The 24,252-nt window shown below is 48.4% G+C and overlaps 1 protein-coding gene across 1 annotated transcript; it reads left to right on the top strand.

The window, feature by feature from the left end:
• The first annotated feature begins 1,260 nt into the window (after positions 1 to 1,260).
• Amer1 (APC membrane recruitment protein 1) lies at positions 1,261 to 17,871 on the top strand. The gene is made up of 2 exons (XM_047536074.1): positions 1,261 to 1,419; positions 14,326 to 17,871. Exon 2 carries the CDS (start codon positions 14,424 to 14,426, stop codon positions 17,826 to 17,828), a length of 3,405 nt encoding a protein of 1,134 aa, XP_047392030.1. The 5' UTR covers positions 1,261 to 1,419; positions 14,326 to 14,423; the 3' UTR covers positions 17,829 to 17,871.
• The last annotated feature ends 6,381 nt before the right edge of the window (positions 17,872 to 24,252 follow it).

Here is a 24,252-nt window from a genome sequence, read left to right as displayed (position 1 = left end):
CCTCCTCAGCCTTTCAGACATTCAGAGTTTTAGGGCTGGGCCTTCTGGATATTCTTGAGGTAGCAGTAGAACTGGATTCTTTGTTGCTCACCTGGCCCTGGCAGCTACTAATGCAACTTAATGTCTTCCAGCTAGAGACCCAAACACAGGTGGTCCCCTGCCACATCCCAGACACATAGTAAAAGGAAAGGCTGGTGCAGGCCTCCTCACTTAGTTCTCAGTCTGACCTCTGGTTAAGGGCGCAGACAAGATTTTTCTCTCAATATGCAGGCTTTTCAGGGAAAAGGATCTGCACAGTCACGCTCACAATTAAAGGTGGAGAGTCACTCTGGAGACGTTGGCGAACTCCTCCATGTTCTCTGAACGGTAGGAAATTCGGATAAGGGTCAAACCATGAAGCAGGTATCTTCCCAGAGAAGTAAAAGCAGCCCTGGAGGATGAGCCCAGGGCTCTGTATTCCAAATCTGCCCCTATTGTTGGCGGACGGGGTAACCTTGGAGAAATACCTTCTGTGAGCAGTAGTGGGCCTGTTGGTAGCTGGTGGAAGTTGGCCTCTATGGTGCAATCCCTAAGGGCCCTCGTGTGTAGAGAAGCAAAGGAAGCTGGGGCGCTAGAGCTGCAGCTGACTTTCCTGGCAGGTTGGTCCCCCTTCTGCGTGGCCTGGGAGCAGGAGCAACAGTTCCTGCCTTTACACCTAAGGAAGGGCCAGTCAAGATGCCAAGGGGCTCTGCAGTTCCTCCAGGTGTCACAATCTCCCCACCTGGCTTTTCCCCACTGGCCTCTAGTTCTGGGGATAAACTGCGTGGTGGAGGCCAGGGAGCAAAAGCGCGAATGCACAGTGGCCACGGAAACCGTAGTGCTAGCAAAACTGAAACCTAACTCCAAGGATCTTGTGAGCCCCATCTGGGCGGGACCAGCCCTTGCGCTGGTGTTGTAGCCACGACGCGACCCGCCGGCGTGGGGGCGGGAGTGGGGAACCCCAGCAAGGGGTTGCGCACTCTGCCCGCCCCCTGGCCAACACCACGCCCGCGCTTATTTGCATTTAAAGAGAAATGCACCAAGGAAAACAGTGGGCGGGCTCGGGCACACCTTTCCACCTTAGTGATTGGGTAACACACCTGCCAATCAGGACACGGACGCCCCACCCCTTGGCCGTGGAGTCCGCGGGGGAGGGGGAATGGGGAAGCTGCCCGAAGCCTGGGGAAGGGGAGTCTGTGCAGGAGGTGACTGGAGCCGTGGCGGCGGCGGCGGTGGCGGAGGTGACGGTGACGGTGACGGTGGCGGCGGCGGCGGCGGCGGCGGCAGCAGCAGGAGTAGCAGTGGCGGCGCTCTCAGCCGCAACAGCTGAGGCTCCGGCCCGGGCCCTGGCCAGGGCGGCGCAGCAGACAATAAACCGGGCTGGGAGCAGGACCCGGCCGGGTAAGCGTTGCGCGCAGCCAGGAGCCTCCGCCTGCCGGCGGTCGGGTGCATTCCCGCGTGCTCCATTCGGGTCTCCTGGAGGAGAGCACTGAGAACTGGGCCGGTTGGAGTCCGGGCCATTCACCGCTTTTCCTTGGAACCCTCCTGGCGGACTGTACAGTGGGGGGCTAAGCAGCCGCCAGTCCTCAGGGCGCGGGCGACTAGGGCTAGGGGTATGGTGGAAAGGGCGGGCAGGCGGGCAGACTAGATTGTGCAATGCCTCCAGGCTCTCGGGGGAGGCGGGGATGGGCCCGCACGTGCTGCCGCGCGGTCCCGGGTGGGGCGCCACCAACCAGCACCCCAAGCAGTGCATTTGTAGGCCGGGAGTTACACAGCTTTGTTGTAGCACATTTGCTGCAACAGCTGTGCTGTACATGGGTACTGCTCACCCCCGCGGCCCTGCTGCGGCCCCTCCCCTCTGCTGCGCATCTCTGGCCTCTCCCTTCTCTGTAGACCAAGCAGAAGCACTAGCTTGGGCCCAATGGAGACTAGCCTTGGGTGAATTAGGATATTCACACTGCATGCCCCCTCCCCAGGGGAGCTCAACTAGGCCTGTGGGCTGCTCACTTCCCTCTAAACCTTGGTCCAGCAGCCTCAACCAGCCGCACCCCCTTCTCCTGGGCCTCCAGGCGCATCTGGCGCCCGCCCCCGCTGGCGGGCGGGCGGGCCGGCAGCCCGGCTTTTGCTGGTCTTTGGGTTAGAGCAGCAGCGCAAGCTAGTCCTTGGGTTAGAGCTGCAAGGCCGCTTTGTCTACCCCCTCTCCTCGCCTTTTTTCCCCTTGGAGGGCATTGGCCGCGCTTTTCTCTGCAGCCTGCTGTTTTATAATAGTGATAGGCACTATGTTGTGGGGGGATTTCAGTACCAGAAACCGAGGGAGCAGTTATTGTACTAAGTAAGGAACACACAGAACACACAGTATGTGTGTGCGAGAGCTATCGAGGTAGCCAAACCCTACAACTTAGCAGTTACTTAAAATACCCAGGCCGTTGGGCCGCTGTCATTGTCTGCTGCAGGCACTTCTGACACTGGTGATCGCCCGAACACCAGATTTCGCTTGGGTTCCCTGGCGGCAAAGGGCCAAGCTCTCCAGACGCGCCTCAGCCTGAGACCAGGCAGCAGCTGGATTAGCCCCTAAGAGTCGCCTTCCATCTGGCCAGGCTCGCCTTGGAGTGGGCCGCGGGGTCAAGGCTAGTCTTGTCCCGCATACAAACACCTCCCTCTGCGGCTCTGCCGCAGCAGCGTAGGCATGGGCAGGGCGGAGGGCACTGCGCTGTTGAACTCCCTGCCCCACCCTCTGGGATTCCAACAGAGCCCCCTCCCCCAGTGTAGCTCCCCTCATTGGGCCCCACCCCCTGCAACCTAGTGCGCCTCTGGCATTGGGCTTTCTTGGCTTTTCTGAGGAACAGGAGGGAAGGGGTGACCAAGAGTCTTGGCAGGCTGTTCTCAGACCTTTGAACTTATAAGAGTGGATAGCCCTGTGAGCTGCAGGGCCCTGGGCATCTCTGAGGTGAGGCAATGAGACTCACTAAATCCCTTACTTGGGGGAAGGCTAGCTTGGGGCCTTTTTGATACCAGCCATAACTGCAGATACTACAACAGTCACCTCCTACACTGTCCAGGCCCCAGTGCAAACTGTACTTGAAGGTAGGCATCTCCTGGCCCCAGGCTGGACCTGCCCTCTGTCTTTGCCTCAGCCCAACTGCCACCTAATGTATCTGCTCTGTAAATTCCTTCCTTAATACCCAAACCCACTCACCTTACACCTGTCCAAATCCTTATCCCTCTCAGGTCCCAATTTCACCCTACCTTCTTTGGTACCTTTTCCTCCTGCTTCTTTCTACCAATAATAACCTCTTCTTTCTCAGAATTCTTCCAGGGATGCCTGGGTCTCTTGTTCATTTTTTAGCTTAAATTATAATAGGAGGCTGACTATAATTAAATTTTCCTTCCTCTGCTTTGTTTCCCTGATATAGCAGATGTCTGGGTTATCTCAGAACCCCTCAGCAGAGTAAATGAAACCTGGACCTTAGCCACAACCCTCTCAGTGCCTAGGAGAAATTGAAAAGCATTTAATGAATGCTTTAGAATGACTCGCTGTCATTGTAGAGCTTTTGGGAAGATCTTTACCTTTCCAACTTGTGCTAGTTCTGATCCATATGGAAAATGACTAGAGTAATGATACTTGAGGCTCAGACTTTTACTGAGTATGCCCAATTAGGGTGGAGAAGGGAAATGAATTTTAACTACAAGAGAAAATATATTATGATATATCCCTTCAAAAACAGTCTTGGGTTCTGGACTGCTTAGAGTCCAGACTGCATACCTTTGGTTGCTGATTCATGAACCTAGAGGCAAACTGCCATAGAGAGAGATGAGATATCTGTATATACAGGGGGATCATACTGGGGAGCTGCCAGAAAGTAGAGGGGTTTGGTAGGCAAAGGGCCAGGAATGGGAGTGGGTAACTGGCAGGCAGGGTGAGTAAGGTGATTAAGCCTATTCTGGTTGAAATAGTATGGCTCAAAGGTAGAGAAGAGGATGGGGCCCAGTGGTGGGTATTCCCAAATGCCTGACTGTGGAATGGCAATGTAATCCTTTCAGGGGAAGGAGGCATGGGAGAGTGGGGAATTGGGGGATGGGTTGATTTTTTTTGTGTGTGTATAAATATGCCATGATAAAAACAGAATTTTTCAAAGGGTTTTAGAAGGGTATCTTAGAAAGGGATTGGAAACCTGCTGCAAGTCATGAAGAGGCCACTTTTGGTCTTAGAAATAGTTGCAGGCAGACTATCTTCAGAGAGGATTTTCAATATTTCAGCCTATGTTTTACTTTGAGGGGGCAAGGTAGGGAAGGGGAGAGCATGGAGCCTAAATACTCATGTGGTAGTGTTTGAGAAGTGTATTCTAAGCCTCTAATGAACCCCTTCCTCTCATCTACACAAACCTTTGTGATCACCAGTTTTAAGACCCTTCTGCTTACAAATGGGAATTCTAAGTCCTGGAAAGCAATAGGGGCTTTTTTAAAGTCACAGCTATTTAGGGAGAGGTTACTGCCTCTTGTGTTATGGCCCTTTATATTGTGTCACAGTCCCTAGGGACCTCCACTTAATGCAGACCTCATTAATTACCTCCCCCATTCCCTGCCCCAGATTGAAGGCAGGTTGATTTAACTTGGGAGCTGCATGTAGGTGAGCCCACCACCCTTTCCAAGTCTCTTTTGACTCTTGGTCTTACTCTGTGGTCTATTGGGAGCTGAAATTTTCAGAAGGAGGGAAGATAGTTGGAAGAAGTTGGCAGCTTAATGATTCTCTCCTAGTATAGTGGAGGTGTTAAAAATTCCTCAAGAACTGTTACATTCACACTTGTAAAAGTGTGTATGAAGGGAACAGCTCTGCTCCATTGGTCCAGGGCAATAAGGGAATGAGAAATAGCAGCAAGCCTGGCTGGTCAAGGGCTTGCTTGTAAGAAGAGGTTTTCAGTGCCCTCATTTAACAGATAGATTACCTGGGGATAAAAGGGGGTGATATCCAGTGTTATTCCATCAGTTCTCTTGCCTGAAATCCTGTCTAGGAAGACAAACTAGATGATAAAATTTAAGCCCCCAGAGGAAGTATTTGCTAGCCTTCCTGTGTCACTCATTCCTGGGTCACTCATATCACTACCAGGAAGTTCTTTCTCAAAGCTAATCTGAGCTTCTCATGGTATAATTATGCCTTTCCTCTGTGTGTGTGTGTGTGTGTGTGTGTGTGTTTGTGTCTGTGTCTGTGTCTGAGTGTGTCTGTCTGTCTGGGTTTTGGGGGAGGAGTTAAGATCAGCCCCCTACCATTCCTCTTCTACATAACAATCCATAGCAGATTTCACAGGCATTAAGCCTAAACTCCACCCCCAACTTCTGTTCCCTGAATTAAATAATCGCAATCTTTCATCTCCTATGCTTGGTTTTATTTTCCAAAGCTGTGCATGTATTAGTGTATCTCCAGCAAGCCAGGCAGTGAAACCACTGTAGAGATGCAGATGCCCGTTGAATGAAGGTGCATTGCTCCCCCACCATGGAGAAAATGGCCCAGGGGGGTTTGGTGGAGTCTGAGGCAGGCATCCTGGTGCTGCTGGGGCCTTTGTGACCCTTTGATCTGTATTTCTTGTCCCAGGGTCCTTATTGCTTTTATCTCCCACAGGTATTTATCCCCCTGCTGGGTTTCCAAGCAGATACTAACCCTCCTTCTCTACCCAACACTCTTTACCCTCCTCTCCCCATTTGTTCAGCTCTCCCTGCTGGAGGCTATGGCTTTTTTAAGGAAGACAGGGCTGAGTCAGGCCTGTTCTAGACCTCCTTTCCTGTAGATATATGGGAAATACTTACAGGCCAGGTCTGGTACATTTTGAAAGAGTAAAATATTGGGGCTAGTATGAGGAATGAAGCCACAGTACACTTGTCTTGCAGTATTGGACCAAGTCCAACAAACTAAGTGCCCAAGCCACCTAGCAAGTCCTAGGACCCCCAGTGTCAACCGAGTACCCTCATTATGCTTCCTGATTCAGCAGCCACTAGAAAATTGGGCACAGTACCAGCCTTTCTCCTAGCCTTTGAAGAGAGCAATCTGGGACAATTGGATCCTCTGCTCAAGTCTCCCATTTCTAGATGAGGAAACTGAGGTGTTGAACATGGAAGAGATTTTCCTAAGGATACACGGATGTCCAAAGCACATAGCCCCAATTCAAGGCTTTTTCCTCAAAACACATTCTCCTTATCCCTTCCCAAGCCTCAGTTTACTCACTTGACCTCCCACACAGGGTATGGTGAGTAGAGGGAAATGACTGCATGGGAAAGTCAGGGGTCTCCATTGTTTGCTTGCACCAGCTGCTCCTCCACAAGCCTTCCTTGACTGCACTGTCTTATCTGTTTTCCTGAAGTCACCTCGTGTCTTATTCTTCATCTGAGATAGTTGGTGGGGAGGGGTGGAGCTTGACTTTGATCTCACCTTTGCTGGGCTAGTACTGACTTAGTAGAAGCCTATGCAGGCAAGGTTCCAACCTCAGATATATTCTCTAAGAAGACTTGGGAACCTGAGAAAGGTTCTGTCATCCAAGGTGAGCTGAGTAGGGAGTAGACCTCAGCAGCCTGAGGAGAAAGCTGGGGCATCAAGAAGACTCACCAGGGCTGGAGGTATAACTCAGTGACAGAGCACCTTCCTACCATGAGGAAGACTCTGGGTCCCATCCCTAGCACTGCAAAAAAAAAAAAAAAAAAAAAAAAAAAGATGACTAAGTAAGGCCATTTCTAGGGAGAAGCTGTGTTTGGGTTATCATACCTCCCAGACTGGAGAAAAGCTCCAGTATACTGGGGGCTAAGGTGAGGAGGCAGGAAAGTGAGGCTGAGAAACCTACAAGGGGCATGTAGGGAAAGCAAGCCTTCAAGGTCAGACAAAGGGGTTTGGCCCTGATCCTGTAGGCAATGCGGAATAATTTGGTAAGTAGAGGAGTGCTGCACTGAAATCAGGGTTGTAAGAAAATGAATCTGGCAAGGGTGTGCAGGATGGATGACTTGGGAGGGGTGAGGTAGGGGGAGGGATTTCTGTGTTGCAGCAGGGAGGGACTGACTAGAGGGAGCTCAGCTAAGAGACTTGTGTCGTCTTCAGAGGATGTGGGGTGGCAGCTAAGGAGCTGGAGAGGAGAAAGGTGACCAGAAGAAGCCCCATCACAAGGGCCCTTTATTGAATATCTGCTCTGTGCCTAGTGACCAGTTTGCCTTCACATTGATCATCTCTAATCCTTACCACCATCCTGCATGGTAGGTAGCATTTTTTTCATTTTACAGAGAAGGCATTTGAGTCTCAGAGATGTTAGATCACTTTCTCAAACCACATAGCCTAGCAGGGGTGAGACTGGCATTCCAGTTTCAGGCTGACAAACTAGCTGAATTAGAATTTAGCTGAACCAGCACCATTTGAAATCTTGTTGTGTGCTAGATGTAGTGAGTGTAAGGAGGAGGATCTATTTGAGAGAGATGAATGGACAGACTGAGGCCTGCCAGAATGAATTAAGCAAATCCGTCTAGGGGCTGGTTGGGGAATGCGGCAGAAAGAAAGCCAGGTTTGGGGGTTTGCACTGCATCTAGCGTTGGTGAGATGCCCCTGGAGATGAGACAACCTCAGCAGGAAGGCTGCAAGTTATGGAAGGGGCGGTTGCAGGGGTAGCTTAGAGGGGCTCTTTTAGAAGCCTTTACAGCTCCACCAAAGAGTACCAAGCCAGGGAGCTCTTAGTTCAGGCCTTGAAGAAACTTTTGAGAAAAGGCCTTTGCTATGGGCTTTCAAATTCCAGATCATCTTAGAGGTCATTCTCTTCAAATGTCTCAAATTCTTCATGTTTGCTCAAGGTGGCAGATTTATGTTTGAACTGTTTGAGGGCCCTTCAAACTTATTTCCCAAGAAAATTGGGAGCAGAGGGATATTCTCCACAGTTTGGGAGTTACAGTGATAGCAGCAGTGCTGATAAGGAGAACAGTCACAGGCTGGGATTGTGGTCCCTAGGTAAAGTCAGCAGGCTTTCTGGAATGTGCTGGGAGGGGCCAAAATAGCAGCAGCCAGTGGGAATTGGAAATGCTGCAGAGGAGGCTCAGCTGCAGGGTTGGAACAGGGTGGGATGAGGAGGAGAGATGATGACTCTTGCAGGTGTGAGGGAAACCTTGGAAGTCCTAGGAGCAGTCTTCCTGCTTTAATTGGATGATTGCATAGTGCAGCAGAGTGGCATGAAATTGGAACTCACGAGGCCTGGGAGCTAGTGTGGCTCTATCATATCCCCCTGTGTGACCTTTGACAGGTCACATCCCCCTGTGTGACTTTTGACAGGAGCCTAGACAGTTTCCTCTGTGATAAGGACTTATCATTCCCCACCAGGCTTGATTAATGGATTGCTGGGAAGGGCAAATTGGGGGGGGGGGGAGTGCTTTGTAAAATTATAGGTACCCTAAGGTGAGGGACGTGTGAGGATTTGCATTTTCTTTGATGTTGGTACCTTTAGCTCAGTTTAAAATTTTGAACCTTCTTGTCTGAGTTATAGAACCTGACTAATTGAAATTCCCAGATGATTCAGAGCTGTTAGCCAGTAGCTGACTTTTAGGGGTCCTTGAATATTAAAATCTGGTTAAATGAGGAAGTAAAGCTTCCTGTGGGATGACTGTACAGTCACCCTCAATTAACTTTTGGGGACCTGAGGACCAAGGAGTTCAGGAACTTATCCATAGAACCCTGGGATGCACCCTACTCAATCCTGAGGTGATTTTACTGCTAGAAAATTTTCAACTATAGTTGGAAGAAAATACTAATTAAAATTGCTATGAAGTTTTGAACTTCTGCTATATAAGCATTTTATTTGGTACTTTGAGTTTTGCTGCTTAAATAGCCTTAAGAGGTTGACACTCTCAATAACCTTGTTTTACAGTTGAAAATACAAAAAACAAATGCAAAATAACTTGCCGAATTTCCCCTAGCTGGGCAGAACTGATGGCTGCACAAAACTGGGTAGCTCTCTGGAGGGAGACTCCCCATCCTCACCTCTCTTCTTTATCCTCCCTTGTTCAACATACAAAAGGTCAGGATAGGTCCATAGTGGACCTGCTTCCAGGAAGACTTCTTATAACATGCCTGGGAAACTACTGCTGGTCAAGGCCATGCCACTGGAGCTATTATATAAATCCACATACTTTTTCTTCCCTGAACTCAACCTTCCCTATGTTGGCTAAGTTAGCTGCAGGAAGCAGGGTTGGGAGCAGAATGTGCAAGGCTCAGGCTGCAGCTGTTTCCTCTTCTCCAGAAGTGTCTCCAGGGCAGGTTTGTGGCTGGTCTTCTGCCTGTGTTTTGAGTTGAGGGGAGAAGTTCTGTCCTAGTAACCAACCTTTGACTTGTCTGTTCCCAAATGACCTGCAGCTGGCCCTGAGAGCTGAGGTGAACCCACAGCATTTTCAACTGTAGCTAATTTCCTGCCATGGTAGCAGCAGCTGCAGCAAGTGGACCCTATCAGGGCCCACAGAGTAACTTGGGAAAGTTTTCTTAACCTACCAGTCTACCTGAAACTTAGCCACACTGATTGAGAAGCCTGAGGGTTGAGGGGCTGTGCATTTGTCAGGGACATTTTCTTTGCAGGAACACTGAGGGAAGCCAGCCCCAGCCTATGCAAGCTACAGTCTGTCCCTTGGTGTTCCTTTTGCTTTCTGTGCCCTCTCCTAGTGAATGCTTGTGGTCCTAGGCCAACGCAGCATAGCCCATTGAGGGAGGACAGCTTTGGGACCTGATGGGTTAGTAGCCTGGGGCAGAGGTAACTAGGTAGGGCTTGGCAAGGCAGGCCTTTGTTACCCTCCTTCCTGGGGTCCTATGGGACCCAGTCAGAGATAGTATGTGTAGTTATGGAGGTAACATGGCTCTGGAAAGGACAAAGCAAGAGAGAGACGGTAAGAGATGGTATAGTTTCAAGCCTGGTGCTTGACAGCAAAAATGACCCTGGGCCTGTTTGGGAGGAGTACCTGAACTAGGGGCAGAGAATCTATATCCTAGAAACATCTACATCCCTCCCCAGTTCATCCACCCCCACCACACACACATAGGGCTTTAAACACTGCTCTTAGTCGAGGACTCTCTAGATCCACACATGTCTTTTAAAATGACCTCGCAGTCAGCTCCACCTCAGGGTAAGCCAAGGCAGCAGGTTCTTCATCTCAACAAATGGGTTTCCCGTATGAAAAGCCTTTTATATTTGGTCTCCTGACTAGGAACTAGGTTCTGACTTGGTGAAGGATATGATAATAACAGTAATGCTAATATTTCTCATTTGTACTTTACAGTTTATAAAGTGCCTTTTGTTGCCCAGTGTGGCACCTGCTCCTCACACTACTTCAGTTGGATCTGGGAGGTAAGGGCATAGGTAGAGGAGTTATTTTGATCTTACAAGTACTTGACGCTCAGTGGGTTATCTTGGCCTATTCAGAGTCCTCCAGCAGATGGGAGGCTGTCATAGTTTGGAGGTTTGAATTCTATCTAGCCCTGTGGCACATAGCTCCTTCACAACACCAGAGGGCAGGGATGGGGATAATGTAAAGAGCACAGAGAAGCCAGGTGTGGTGGGTGTGCCTGTAATACCAGTGAATTGGGAGGCTGCAACAGGAGGTTCACAAGTTCAAAGCCAGCCTCAGCAATTTAGCAAGACCCTGTCTCAAAATAAAAAAGGCTGAGGATATAATTCAGTGGTTAAGTGCCCCTAGGTTCAATCTGTGGTACGAAAACAAACAAGCTGAAAAAACAACCACGGTGAGCTGACCTCTACCCCCAGGGAGCATGGGAGCATAAGATCAAAGTTCAGCAAAGGCCCAAAGTGACTGTCCTCCACCTAGAGCATCAAGGTTCTAGAAAACAGTCCTCTTTATGATTCAGTTTTCTCTGTTCTCAGGACTCCAGCCTCAAACCCAGCAGGGCAAAGTCAGTTTTCAATTCACAAGGATATCTAGGTCCATATTTTTTCACTTGATCCTGGGTCTTCTTGAGGCCCAACCACACTTACTAGTCTGACCTGTCCTTTCCCCTAGTTCATTGTCATGTCCATTCTCTCCAGCCTGGCAAAGCTAATACTGAATGCTTCTTCCTCAAGGCAGCTTTTCTGAGCCAGGGAATATCTTTCTGCTTTTCGTATTTATCAACGAGTATGTTAACAAAGTATAAAAATAAGAACTCCACTACCCACCTTAAGAATAAGGGCTAATAAAGAAAAATGAAATTATGTCATTTGCAGGACAATGGATTGAATTTGAGAACATTAGTTTAAGCAAAATAAGCCAAACTCGGAAAATCAAGGTATTAAGGACAGCTTGGTCCTTGTCCCTGATGCCAATCCAGTAATGAGGATATGATTTTGAGAACAAGGAAAAAGTTTTAGTGCTTTGCTAGCTAGCAAAGGAGAAACCCAGGGGACTCCTGTCCCAGAGGCTGTGATTCTTCCCATCAGGGGGAACAAGGGGTTTTTAAATAGGTGATTCCAAGGGCACATTCCATGCATTTCGTGTCAGAAATTACAGTTCTCTTGTTTGGGAGAGAACCATTTCTTAGATCTTTTGGTCATCCCTGAAGTAATTTTACTCCTGTGGTGGGTGTGTGCTCAAGGACAGATAACTCTGCCTGTGATGGGGAAGAAAGGTAATCCTGTTTCCCTGAGATTAGGGAGGGTGAGGGAGAGAGGAAGAGAAGGAAATGTGTCCATTTTAAAAATAAGCTTCAGTGGCAGAGCAGCAAGGGCTATAGTGAAAGGATAAAGGTACACAACTGTTACAAAGGGTCATGTGTTTTTTTCTCATATGTGGAGAGGAAAAAGGAAAAGAAAGTGGAGAGTGCTTGTATATGGGAGGGAGATGAGTAGAGAAGAGGAAAGGGAACAGGGAGAGGGAGGAAGGGAGGGAAAGGGAAATACTGGAGAATGATGTTGACCAAACTATAGTGTGTATATGTACAGATATCTAATAAATTCTACCACTATACACAACTATAATATACCAGGAAAATATGAAAAAAATAATTTTATAAGATAAAATAATCTCATTTTTAGTTTTAAGCCTAAGTTGTAGGAATGGTTTCAAGTGAAGATAAATTCTGAATAAATTCTGCTGTTCTTTACTTGTCTCAAAAAGTTTAAGAAAAAAGTAACAAGGGCCATTCTTTAAGGCCTGCATCATTATATGCCTTCAGACTCTTACATATAGGATTATGTCCCTGTTGGTCTAGGCAGTCCTAAAAAGCAAGAGCTTTCTATCTTTATCTGCTCTGCAGCACTGAGCTCAGTGTCAGTCACTTACTGAATGTTCAAGAATTATTTGTTTCATTAAGTCCACAGAAGGGAATACAATTTCACAAACAACTCCACTAATGCCACCCCCATCTTTAGTAATTTTAGGGCTGAAGTAAAAACATCTGTGCTGTGGAAAATGGGGGATTCAAATTGATGATAGGTCCCATATTCCCATTAGTCCCTGGGGTAGAGAACTCTGGATGATTGTGTATGTTTATATGATGGTGTGTGATTGGTGGTTGGTCTGTTGGGAGGCTGCTGGTTGAAGATCCACTTGGAACAGTGTGATGTCAAGAAATGTTGCACAGACAAAACCCTAACCTAAGCAAATTGCAATGTGGATCTTTTCAGAAGGGAATCAGATGGGTTTTTTCTTTGTTTTCCTCTTTTCTGGATAACTAGCCATTTTCTTGATCCAATTTTAATATTAATTTATGTGGAGTGCTCTGTATGGAAGCTTGGCTCAAACTAATGATTCAAGTATCAAGCCAACCACAGCACCAGTCACAAAATTTGATAGGACCCAAGATTCCAAGAGGAGTTCTTCTAATGAGGTCAGAGGCTGGAGTATTGTCATCCTGTTTTCCTCCACTGCTGGTGCACAATTTACCATTGCAGGTGAATGTATGAGTCTTTTTATGGTAGCAACCAATCACAGAGCTATTGTGCCAGCCAACTGCTCCTAGGACTACAGTGCTTGGTTTCTCTCTTGCTGTCTCGCTCAGCAGTTTTTCTGATTTGGCTTCCCACCCTAGATCCCCCTGTCTGCTGGTGGCTCCCCTACAGAGAGGGGTCACACTGCCAAGGGATTTTCCAGGGACGGGTTACTGGATTTTTGCAGGCTGATTAGTGATCCAACAGTCAACTGGCTACTCACTGGAATACACCATACCTGGTGTGGGGTCAGGGGATGGTGAGATGTGTTGGGGTGGGCGGTCCTCAGCCCTTTGTGTTCCCCTTCTATTGGCACTTGGGTTTTTGGAGGATTTGGAGCCTGGACCAGAAGGGTGTGGCTTATATCAGGTTTATTTACTTAAAAAGCTGTTGAGAGTCTATTTCCTAGGCCAGGAGCACGAATCATGTAGGGCTATGCCTTCAAGGAGTTCCCTTCCTAGAGAGGGAGTTAGATGTGGTCAAAAATAATGAGAGGAGGGGAGAAGAGAACATCTTCCTCTTGGTTCTAATGTGGAATCAGGTTTGTACTTGCCAGAGTGCAATATTAAAAACTTCTTCCAAGCAGAATAGCCAATTGAGAATCTGGCCTATACCCACCCTTCACATAATTTCTGTGATGGGTAGGTGTTGGTATTGAAGCCCAGAAAATACCTTTCCTGAGGCTATCACATCATCTTAGTAGGTCCTGTGTTGCAGCCCTGATCTGCTGGTCTGTGAAGCTCTTAGGGGTTCTGAATGTCTGAGCATGGTTCTGGGGGTAATTTAGGAAGCACCTGGACAGAAGGTGAAACTCTTGGTCTTCTTTTCTTCCTAACTCCAGGCAAAATGTCAGTAAGAGCCCAGGATAATGTTGGTCTGCTTTTCTTCCTAACTCTAGGCAAAATGTCAGTGAGAGCCCAGGCTAATGTAAGATTGTGGCCTAGATCCAGTAAAGCCCAATGAGGACTCAAGGAGTTGTTTTGCTAGATGAATCTCCAAAATTTTGTGGTGTTAAAGCAACTTCCCCCTGCTTTTCCTTTCTCTCACCCCCACTGCATTTGATAATCAGTATTCTCTCTAAGCCTATATCACTGTTGGGCCTTGCAAACATCTGCAGATCCTATCTTCAGTGCTCCTCTGAGTTTAGAGAGGTTTGAAGAGAGTGAACTAGTAAGGGGACACCTGGTGACAACTGCCTGTTGCTCAGTGTAGGGTTTCACTTCTTTGGGGGCCCTGAGAACCAAGCATGTGGAGTAGATTAAGGTTTTCCCCACATTTTCCCTTTCTGGTTCCACTCAAGCCTGAGACCACAGACACCTGTGAAAACAAAACCAGCCTGGGTGCTTACTCACCAGTATCTATTTCTCTGTCTTTGTGTGTCTCATCTCTTCAGATCCCACTGTGATGCTGCCTGACTGATGATGTTATAATATCACCTGGAAGCCTGAGACTGCATGTCCAGCTAAACATACCTGAGTTGTCCACATCACCATGGAGACCCGAAAGGTTGAAGCTGCTCAGACCAAGAGAGCAGCATCCTCTGGAGATAGCCAGGACCAGGGAGCAGAGAAAGGAACCAAGAACAAGGCAGCTGAAGCAACAGAAGGACCAACATCAGAACCACCCTCATCTGGCCCAGGTAGGCTGAAGAAAACTGCCTTGAAACTCTTTGGTGGCAAGAAGGGAATCTGTACTCTGCCTAGTTTCTTTGGAGGGGGACGAAACAAAGGTTTTGGGAAAAGCATCTCCAAGAAGGGACTCAGCAAGAGCAAGACCCACGATGGCCTAAGTGAAACAGACCGTGGCCCTGAAGACATTGTCAGTGAAGGAACCAGCATCTCCCTGCCTTTGCCTGAGTCACCCTGCCGATTTCCAAGCTCCCAGAGTGCCCATGGGGCTTTGGAGACTGGCTCCAGACATAAGACTCCTGTGAGTGGAGCCACTGAAAAAACAGGGGCTGAGAAGTTTCCCTCTGTGCCCAAGCCAAAGAAAGGCCTAAAAAGCTTTTTTAGTAGTATCCGCCGTCACCGAAAGAGCAAGGTTGCTGGGGGTGAACAAAGTGAGCCAGAGGCCAAAGGGCCTGAAGGGGCTAGAGTTATGTCTCATGAATATTCCATCTCATCCCCTCTGCCCTTCTCTGAGGAGACTGCCCAAGACCCTAGAAAGGAAAATGCCAAACCTTGTGATACACCAGGACCAATAATTTCTCTAGCACCAGAGTCTTCTTCACCAAATACTGAGAAGACGGCTTGTAAAAATTCAGAAAAACCCAGTACTGGGATCTGTGCCTCAGTACTCGTGCAGCCTAAGCCTGACCCTGAAGCCAGTAACATAGAAGAACACCACAGTCCAGAGACAGGGGAGAGGGTGGTGGCAGGAGAAGTAAATCCACCCAATGGCCCTGTGGGAGATCAGCTGAGCCTGTTGTTTGGGGATGTCACATCCCTGAAAAGCTTTGACTCACTGACAGGTTGTGGTGATATTATAGCAGAACAGGACATGGATAGTATGACAGATAGCATGGCCTCTGGGGGCCAGAGAGCCAACCGAGATGGTACCAAACGAAGTTCCTGCCTGGTGACTTACCAGGGAGGTGGGGAGGAGATGGCCTTGCCAGATGATGATGATGAGGAAGAAGAGGAAGATGAGGAGGTTGAATTAGAGGAGGAAGAAGAGGAGGTCAAAGAAGAAGAAGATGACTTAGAATATCTGTGGGCAGGTGCCCAGATGTACCCAAGGCCTAATCTGAACCTGAGCTACCATCCCACTACATCCCCAGGCCACCAGGGCTACATGCTCCTTGACCCAGTTCAGTCTTATCCTGGTCTAGGTCTTGGGGAACTTTTGACTCCTCAGAGTGACCAGCAAGAGTCTGCCCCCAATAGTGATGAAGGTTATTATGACTCCACAACTCCTGGATTTGAGGATGATTCAGGTGAGGCCCTAGGGCTTATCCGCAGAGATTGCCTCCCCAGAGACAGCTATAGTGGAGATGCACTATATGAATTCTATGAGCCAGATGACAGTCTTGAGAACTCCCCACCTGGGGATGACTGCCTTTATGACCTCCATGGTCACAGCTCTGAAATATTTGATCCCTTCTTGAACTTTGAGCCCTTTTCTTCCCCCCGACCACCTGGGGCAATGGAGACAGAAGAAGAACGGCTAGTGACCATCCAGAAGCAGTTGTTATATTGGGAACTTCGTCGGGAGCAACTTGAGGCCCGGGAGGCACGTGCTCGAGAGGCTCATGCAAGGGAGGCTCACACCAGGGAATCCTATACCCGAGAGCCTCATGCCAGGGAGGCCTATGTCCAAGAGGCCCACACTCGAGAAGCTCATGTCAGGGAGGCCCGAACCCGAGAAGCCCAGTCCCGAGAAGTTCGTGCTAGAGAGGCTCAAGTGCGAGAGACCCAGGCTCGGCAGGAGAAGCCCATCTTGGAGTATCAGATGAGGCCTTTAGGCCCATCAGTGATGGGTCTGGTAGCTGGGGCATCAGGAACCTCTCAGACTTCCCACCGGGGAACCACTTCAGCTTTCCCTACCACTGCAAGCAGTGAGCCAGACTGGAGGGATTTCCGCCCTTTGGAGAAGCGTTTTGAGGGAACCTGCTCTAAGAAAGATCAAAGTACTTGCCTGATGCAGCTCTTCCAGAGCGATGCCATGTTTGAACCAGATATGCAAGAAGCAAATTTTGGAGGATCTCCAAGGAGGGCCTACCCTACTTACTCACCTCCTGAGGAGCCAGAGGAAGAAGAGGTTGAGAAGGAAGGGAATGCCACTGTAAGCTTCTCACAGGCCCTGGTAGAGTTCACCAGCAATGGAAATCTTTTCTCCAGTATGTCCTGCAGCTCTGACTCTGACTCTTCCTTCACTCAAAACCTCCCAGAGCTGCCCCCCATGGTGACCTTTGACATCGCTGATGTAGAACGTGATGGGGAAGGCAAGTGTGAAGAGAATCCTGAGTTTCACAATGATGAAGACCTTGCAGCCTCCTTGGAAGCTTTTGAGCTGGGCTACTACCACAAGCATGCCTTTAACAACTACCGCAGCAGATTCTACCAAGGTCTGCCCTGGGGTGTGAGCAGCCTCCCTCGATACTTAGGACTACCTGGGATGCACCCTCGACCTCCACCTGCTGCTATAGCCCTCAACAGGAGGAGCCGCTCCCTTGATACTGCAGAGACCCTGGAACTGGAGCTGTCCAATTCTCATCTGGCGCAGGGCTACCTGGAATCTGATGAGCTTCAGGCCCAGCAGGAAGATTCAGATGAAGAAGATGAAGAGGATGAAGAAGGAGAATGGGGCCGAGACAGTCCCCTCTCCCTGTATACTGAACCCCCAGGGGCCTATGACTGGCCTGCCTGGGCTCCCTGTTCTCTGCCAGTGGGACCAGGCCCTGCCTGGATAAGCCCCAGCCACTTGGATGGGTCTTCCAGCCAATCTCCATATGGGCAGGCAACCTGTTGCATACCTCCTGTGGCCATTTCAGTGTCATCAGGGCCAGGGCCAGAGCCAAGAGCACCTGCAGAATCTGGGCCTCAGCTAGCCCGGCCTTCACACTTACCCTTGCCCATGGGCCCTTGTTATAATCTCCAGCCACAAAACTCCCACAGTGTGAGGGCCAGGCCTTGTGATGTGCTGCTGCCTGCTGATGATCCCAGTTGCTCCTCCAATTCTAGAGGTTTCAGCCCCAGCCCTCTTCCCCAGGCCAAGCCTGTGGGAATCACCCATGGCATTCCTCAGCTTCCCAGGGTTCGGCCTGAGCCCTCCCAGCCACAGCCCGGTCACTATGGAGCTTCTAACCTTGATCTTTCAAAGGAGAGGTCCAAACAAGTTGCCTCTCTCCCCACCAGCTATTCCTCCACTGCCATGAATGGAAACCTAGCCAAGTAGTCATCATCATTTCTGGAGTTGGGGCATGGGGCCTGAGCATGTAATGGGGATCAGGGGTTGGGCAGAAGGGTGGGGGTGGGGGTTTCTGTTTAACTTGAAAAATCCTTTTGGCCAAGGAAAACTCCCTGAGTTTCACCTTTGTTTTCCCCCTTCCCTCTTCTGCCATCTATGGCCACATTCAGCTCAAGTGCATCTGCCCAGGGAAGCTGCTGCTGCTGCTGCGCTCCAGTTTTTGTTTTTGGGGTTTCTTGTGACCCACACAGAGTTTGGGATGCTATAATTTTGTGCCTATTCTAGTTGCCAAGTTAGTGATTTAGTGATATTATATATATACATATATATATATATATATATATATATATATGTGTATATATATATAAATCATGCATCCTCAACACAGGCTGTACCCTTAGCATCCCTCTATTCCCTCCCCCTTGTTATTTATGAGCCACTGATGAGCAGCCAAGTCTCTACTGCTTCTCATGCAGAGACAGGGATTTTGGGAGGGCTTGTTTGCTGATAGCAATGTGAAATTATGGTACAGATCCTCCCTACCCCCATTCCTTTCTGCCTTGGCATAGCTGCCACCATTACATCTGATGACTATAAGCTATTTGTCCCAGCTAGCTGTCCTTAGAGAGGATCAAGTAGCAGGTGTCTCACTGCCTATTGCTGTGGACTTTGGCATCATAACCAGATGGTGGCCTAAAAAACTTGACCTGCCATAATTTAGATTGAAGACAAAAACACTAAAGCCCATAGTGGAGTGATTAATTTTGCCCACTTGTGAGCATAAGACAGTTCTTTTATGGACACTCCCATAGAGTCTTGAGTTCTGGAATGATAGTAGTTTATTTTTCTTCTCTTAAGCCTGTGACTGCTTCAGTTGCAGACACTTTTGAATTTTTATTTTATCCTCTAAAGGAAGTTTTTGTAATCTCATTGCAAGGAACGGTCTTTTAATTGAGATTAGGGAAGAGAAGCAACCTATATTAGGCTTGGCTCTAGGGCTTGGGGTTTTTTGTGGGATGCAGGGGAAGGAGAAAAAAAAGGAAGTCCATTTGTTTCAGCCAGCAAGAAATTAGACTTCAGACTGTGGAGCTTGAAGCAACTATGCTTTTTTAGCAGGGAAAACTGCTTCCTGTTTTTCTCCTCAAAACCAAAAAGTTCTTTAAGCCTTGCCCACCCCTTCATTTGGATGCTGTAAAGAGGCCCCAGGTTTGCACTCCCAAGACAGGATACCAAAGGCATCTCAACTGCTCTTCCAGGCGCTGAAGAGCTTTCATCTTCCAATTAACCAAGTCCTTAGTATCATCAAAGGATCAGACATCTTGAGAGGAAAGACTGATGTGCCCTCACTCTGCCAAACTGCGGGACTCTGATTTGCCTGGCACTTGCAGCCCTTTATGAAATGAGTGTCATCCTCCCTTTTCTGTGCCCATGCAATTTTTATATTAAACTAGGTTGGAAATACTGGTGGGGAAGAACTTGCTGTTAGGAAGGGATTGAAACAGGCTTATCATGTGAGACCCAACCTCTCAATCACCCATAAGAGGGGGTTCTCTAAAATTCTTTACTGGAAATGGCATATGGAATATATTTTTGCCTGGATATGTTGACCCAAATTATGATTCTTGCCTCTTCTGCCCCTTGCCCCAACACATCCCTCAGCCATCTTCATGCCTGTAAAGAGAAGTGAACAGGGCTTGAGCCATTCCTAAAATATGGCAGTTTAGCTTGGGAACAGAGGCTGTTGGTCTTCTGAGTCAAGGTGACTGTGGGCAAATTATTCTTTGGTCAGGGGTTGTGTCTAGGCTGGTCTTTCTCACCACTTCTCAGATTGGGATTGACTCCCATGTCCCTCCCCAAAATGAGCAGACCTGCTGCTAAAAGTTACACCTGGAAGTACCACATGTGTTTGCATGGCACCAGCACCACCTCTGAAGGGACCCAGACCAGCTCTTCAGGCTGACTTTGGCTACATTGTGAAGAAACCTATCTGCCATGGAGCTGGAGAATGGAAAAGTGTGAGGAAGACCCTCCTCACCCCAAGCACAGCATTCCAAGAAAGAAGTGCCCAGATTTTCACCATCTGGCCTCTTAGCAAAGCTGCTCCGAAAGGGTAAGGATGAAATTGGCCTGACTGTTTGGCAGGAAGTTAACACTCACCAAATGCCTTTACAACAGGGGAAAACTCACCTCTTGCCTCTTCCTTCAGGGCAGCTGTGCTCCTGTCTGCGTATGGACTGTGCCAGCCACAGCAGGCAGTCGAGCCATCACCAGCGTCTATAATCCGCTGGAAAAGAGCCACCAGCCTAATCTGGTGAGAGGAAAAGGAGGTGGTCAGCCTTTAGTCAAGGGCTAAGAGTTGCCCTCAGGTTTGGGAGTGCAGCAGGATGGGCTGCTTCTAAGGGGAGTGGCCATAGCCCTGACACACTTTGCTGGGCTTTAGAAGGTCACACACCACAGAGTAGGACCTGGAGCTGAGTAGGAGTTCATCGTTTAAGATGGTGTCACTTGCCTGCAAGTCCCTTCACTGCTCCAGCTAGCCTGGAGACAGAATCCTCACCACCAAAAGTGGGGTAGTCAGGATACATGGCTGCAGAAGGAGGTTCCTTTGAGTTAACAGACCTGAGGAGTTCATGGGCCAAGTGCCCGCTGCAACCTTGAGGAGGAAGGAAGACCTGGCTGAGGTTTTGTGTTGATGGCAGCTCAGGTTGACAATGGGAGAACCAACCAAGTTCTAGGCCTCTCCTCAAACACAGGCTAGTGCTGGCTTGGCTTGCACCAAATATGCAGCAGATACCATGTCCACACTTTCTATGCTATGACCAGATGAACACTATTTCTCCATTGCAGGGTCCTGGTATAATGCTTTTGGATGTGACTTCAAGGGAAAATGTGACTTGAGAAGAGGTAGCTGCCCTCATCTTCCTACCCAGTAGGCCTGTCTAGTGTCAGATAATTCTGAACCTGAGAATCCCAGATGAAACCGGTCCCTGGGGGATCAGTGAATGTGGATGGTGAAGGCCACCTAGCAGGCCTCTCCCAGGGCCAGGATGCCAGTTTCTTGGTGCTTTAGAGTCTCCAAGGAAGCCCTGCCTTGGGTCTCAGTTAGAGCCAGACCTGCCCATCTGGCTCTAACTGAGCCCAGGATAAAGGCTTCAATAAATACCAGTCTCCCTCACTCCCTCAGTGCTGTATCAAGGAGGGAAGTAGCTTTCCACACTCAGAAGACTGTATGTATGTTCTCATCCTACTGCCAATGGCTTTTCCACCTGTGCCACCACCCCACTTGCCCTCGGCCCCCAGGCCCACTTGCTAGAGGGAGGCATGGGGAGATTAGCTGGGAGACTTTAAATTTACCCATGTGTATGTTGCATCCAATTGTTTTTAATATATATATATATATATATCAAAAGTCAATTATCTATTTTTGTATTATTTGCATTTTATATTCATGGAAAACAATGTTTATCAATTGTTCTTTTCTGATATATTTTATTTTTAAGCGGTGCTGTTTACAGTTTTAAACAAAACAAAGATGACACAAAAATCGTTGCTGCTTGTGCAGAGGGCTGGCATCCCAACTGCCTATGGCCCTCCCTCTCTCCCTTTTCCCTACCTTTGCTGTATCACACTGTTCGTTCCCTCCCCCCACGATAGGAACAACTGAAAGATGTCCAGGTACTGAAGACCAATGCCAGGTGAATCAGGCATGTGGAACCTGATAAACAGCCTGTCGTTTTCTGGCTCTGTGTTTTTCTTTTAGACCCTTCCTTCCTTCCCCATGTGTATACCTGAGAGTACTCATGTCTCTCTCTTTTTTTTTTTTCCCTTAACGTTTTGTGCTTCTGTTTTGAAACCAGAGTACCCATGTTGTGCTATTTATCATATCAAGTTTCTCCAAAGGAGCATTTTGGGAACATTTTCCATCCAGTGGGGAGGAGAGGGGGTTTAAACCACACCCTCTTTCCTCATGAAATGGTGAGACAAATGGCAATGATGCACAAACCATCAGGAATTAGTCATCTCCTTGAGGAAACCCTTACATGGGGGCTTTCCAGAAGCTGAGTAGATTGTGACATTTGCCCAGAAGAGACTTTGGGGGAACTTCTTGACCCTTCTTGCTGCTTTGGGAGAATCTCTTCTACCATCTCCCTCCCTCACCCTGTTCCAGCTCACATGTGGATGGTACTTTGAGAAGCAGTGACTGTCAGGGTGATGGTTTGCTGGCCTGACCTGCCACTTTTCCATCCTAGAGTCACTAAAGTAGAAAATCCACTTGGCATGTATATGTGTGAAGGTTGGGTCTATTAATAGGCGGGTCTTTAATTATTATTCTTGTTACTATTGGTGCTTACTTTCCCTGCTGTATATGGGGGTGGGTGGGGGGGTCAATACAGGAATGTATATTTAGGTCATGTTAAATAAAATGACTGGGGGAAGAAGGGAAGAAATTAGAAACTGCAGTACATCCTCACCCTGGGTGTAAGTTCTTTCTCTCCCAGTACATAAAGGGGAGTGTGGCCCCTTGCTGTGCCTGAGCATCCCCTTCCCCATCTCTGAGGCATCACAGAATAACCTGTGCTGTGACCTCTCCACATCTAGCTCTCCTTGACATCTGGATATCTTGATGCACTGCCTGTATGTTATGACATATATTTCTTTTGCTGAATGCTAATAAAATTTGGGTTCAGGAGGGACCCCCCCAGTCACTAAAATGCAATCTTGTGGTTTGTTCCACAGCAGCACGCCTGTGATCTGTGGTCGGTGGGTTTGCCCTTGAAGGGAAATTGAGAAACCAAGAAGGGTGGGGGCACCCAGGAGGGGAAACAAGCCAGAGAAGAGGAAACGTAAGTTCTTCATTCAAGCCATACCCTGCATCCCAGTCAGATTTTGTGGCGGTAAACTCTCCATCACACCTTACATACCTGGAGACCTACCCCTGAATTCCTGTGCACTGTCATGGGCTAGCTAGCACTTCAGAAGTTGGCCTGTTTGTGCTACCTCCCTACCAACTAAGAGACAGCCACCTTTTGCTGGTGGCTCAATGAAAAGGATGTGTCAAGTCAAGGATGGAGAGTCAGGCCAAGTTATAGGCCTGACTGGGCCTATCGGCAGAGATGCTGATCAAGTAGCTGCCTGCATTTGGGCTATGGGACTGCAAAGAAGGATATAGCTTCTGCCCCTTAGTGCATGACATGTCATATAATGGCCTGCCAGAGGCATAGCCAGCAACAACTTACCTTGGGGTCAAGTACTAATTTCCCAGCCTGTGCTAACCTAAACAGGAATCACCTACCTGAGCCACCAACAAGGAGAAAGTGATTCTGTTCATAGTTTTGGGTTCTCTGATCTAGACTCATCCCTGACTCCTGGCTAGCACGGCTATGAGGCATGTGCTATGTGGGCTTCCCTAAGTTCTCAACTGCAATCTTCCACTGGCCAGAAGGCATGAATTAGCAGCTGCTTGATTGCACTGTGAGCAGTACTGCCACAGACACAATGGGAGGGGATCTTTGGGTCCACTTAGACCAGCAAAAAAGCTTGGTGGCCCCCAGGACCTCATGAATCAAGCAAAGCAAATTTAAAAGATATTAGCAGGAGAGAAGCTAATGGGAGGGGAGTTGATATTTCACAAAAAAATGGGAAAGATGATGATTGCTCTATCCTAGGCTGCCTAGGGAGGAAAGGGGTAGGAGTGTTTGCTAAGGGAGCTTTGGGTGCAAGACCCTTTGGGGAGGTGCATCAAGTCTCATCCTTTGGAGATTCATGGGAATGGTGGTCAGTGAAGCCTGGGTTTCTGTGCTATTACTTGCCCTTCCTTAATCAATCAGACCTTGGGCAACTCCCCTCTCCTTTGAAAGTCTAAATACTAAGTTACCTCAGGGTGACCCATTGAACTTTTACAGCTACCTAAGTGCAGTTCTTGCCATATTGTTTTTAAGTTGACCTGAAATGGAGTTCTGTTAGTATTTTTGTGGTGCCTACATGACTCTGGAGCGCTGGACCTGTTGGACAAGAGGGGTGATAAGAACTTACCCTGTTTTGCACTGCCAGATGACTGCTTTAAGTATGGCCCCCTGAGGAGTCTTGTGGAGTGCTGGAGGGTGGTGTTTGTAGAGGGAACCTCCTAATATCTTCCTTTTTATCAGTAAGAAACCACTTCAGTCAGTCCCAGGCTGTTTTTTTGTTTTGCTTAAGAGTTAGGGTTGTGCCTGGGGAGTAAGCTGCCTTTGTTACCAGTTTTCCTTTAGAGCAGATGTAAACCTAATGGATAAGGAGCTTTGTGCAGTCCCTTTAGGGACTGCTATGGGTGAGCTGCTAGCTTCCCACCACTCCACCCACAAGGAGGGTTCTGGACCCTACTAACTGTGTTTACACTCTGGATAATTCCTAGGCTTAACTGGGCTGCATGGCT

This window comes from Sciurus carolinensis, chromosome X (assembly GCF_902686445.1).
Source record: "Sciurus carolinensis chromosome X, mSciCar1.2, whole genome shotgun sequence".
Taxonomy (NCBI): domain Eukaryota; kingdom Metazoa; phylum Chordata; class Mammalia; order Rodentia; family Sciuridae; genus Sciurus; species Sciurus carolinensis.
Note: the sequence above shows the minus strand (reverse complement) of the source record. Positions and strands in the feature narration are given on the sequence as shown.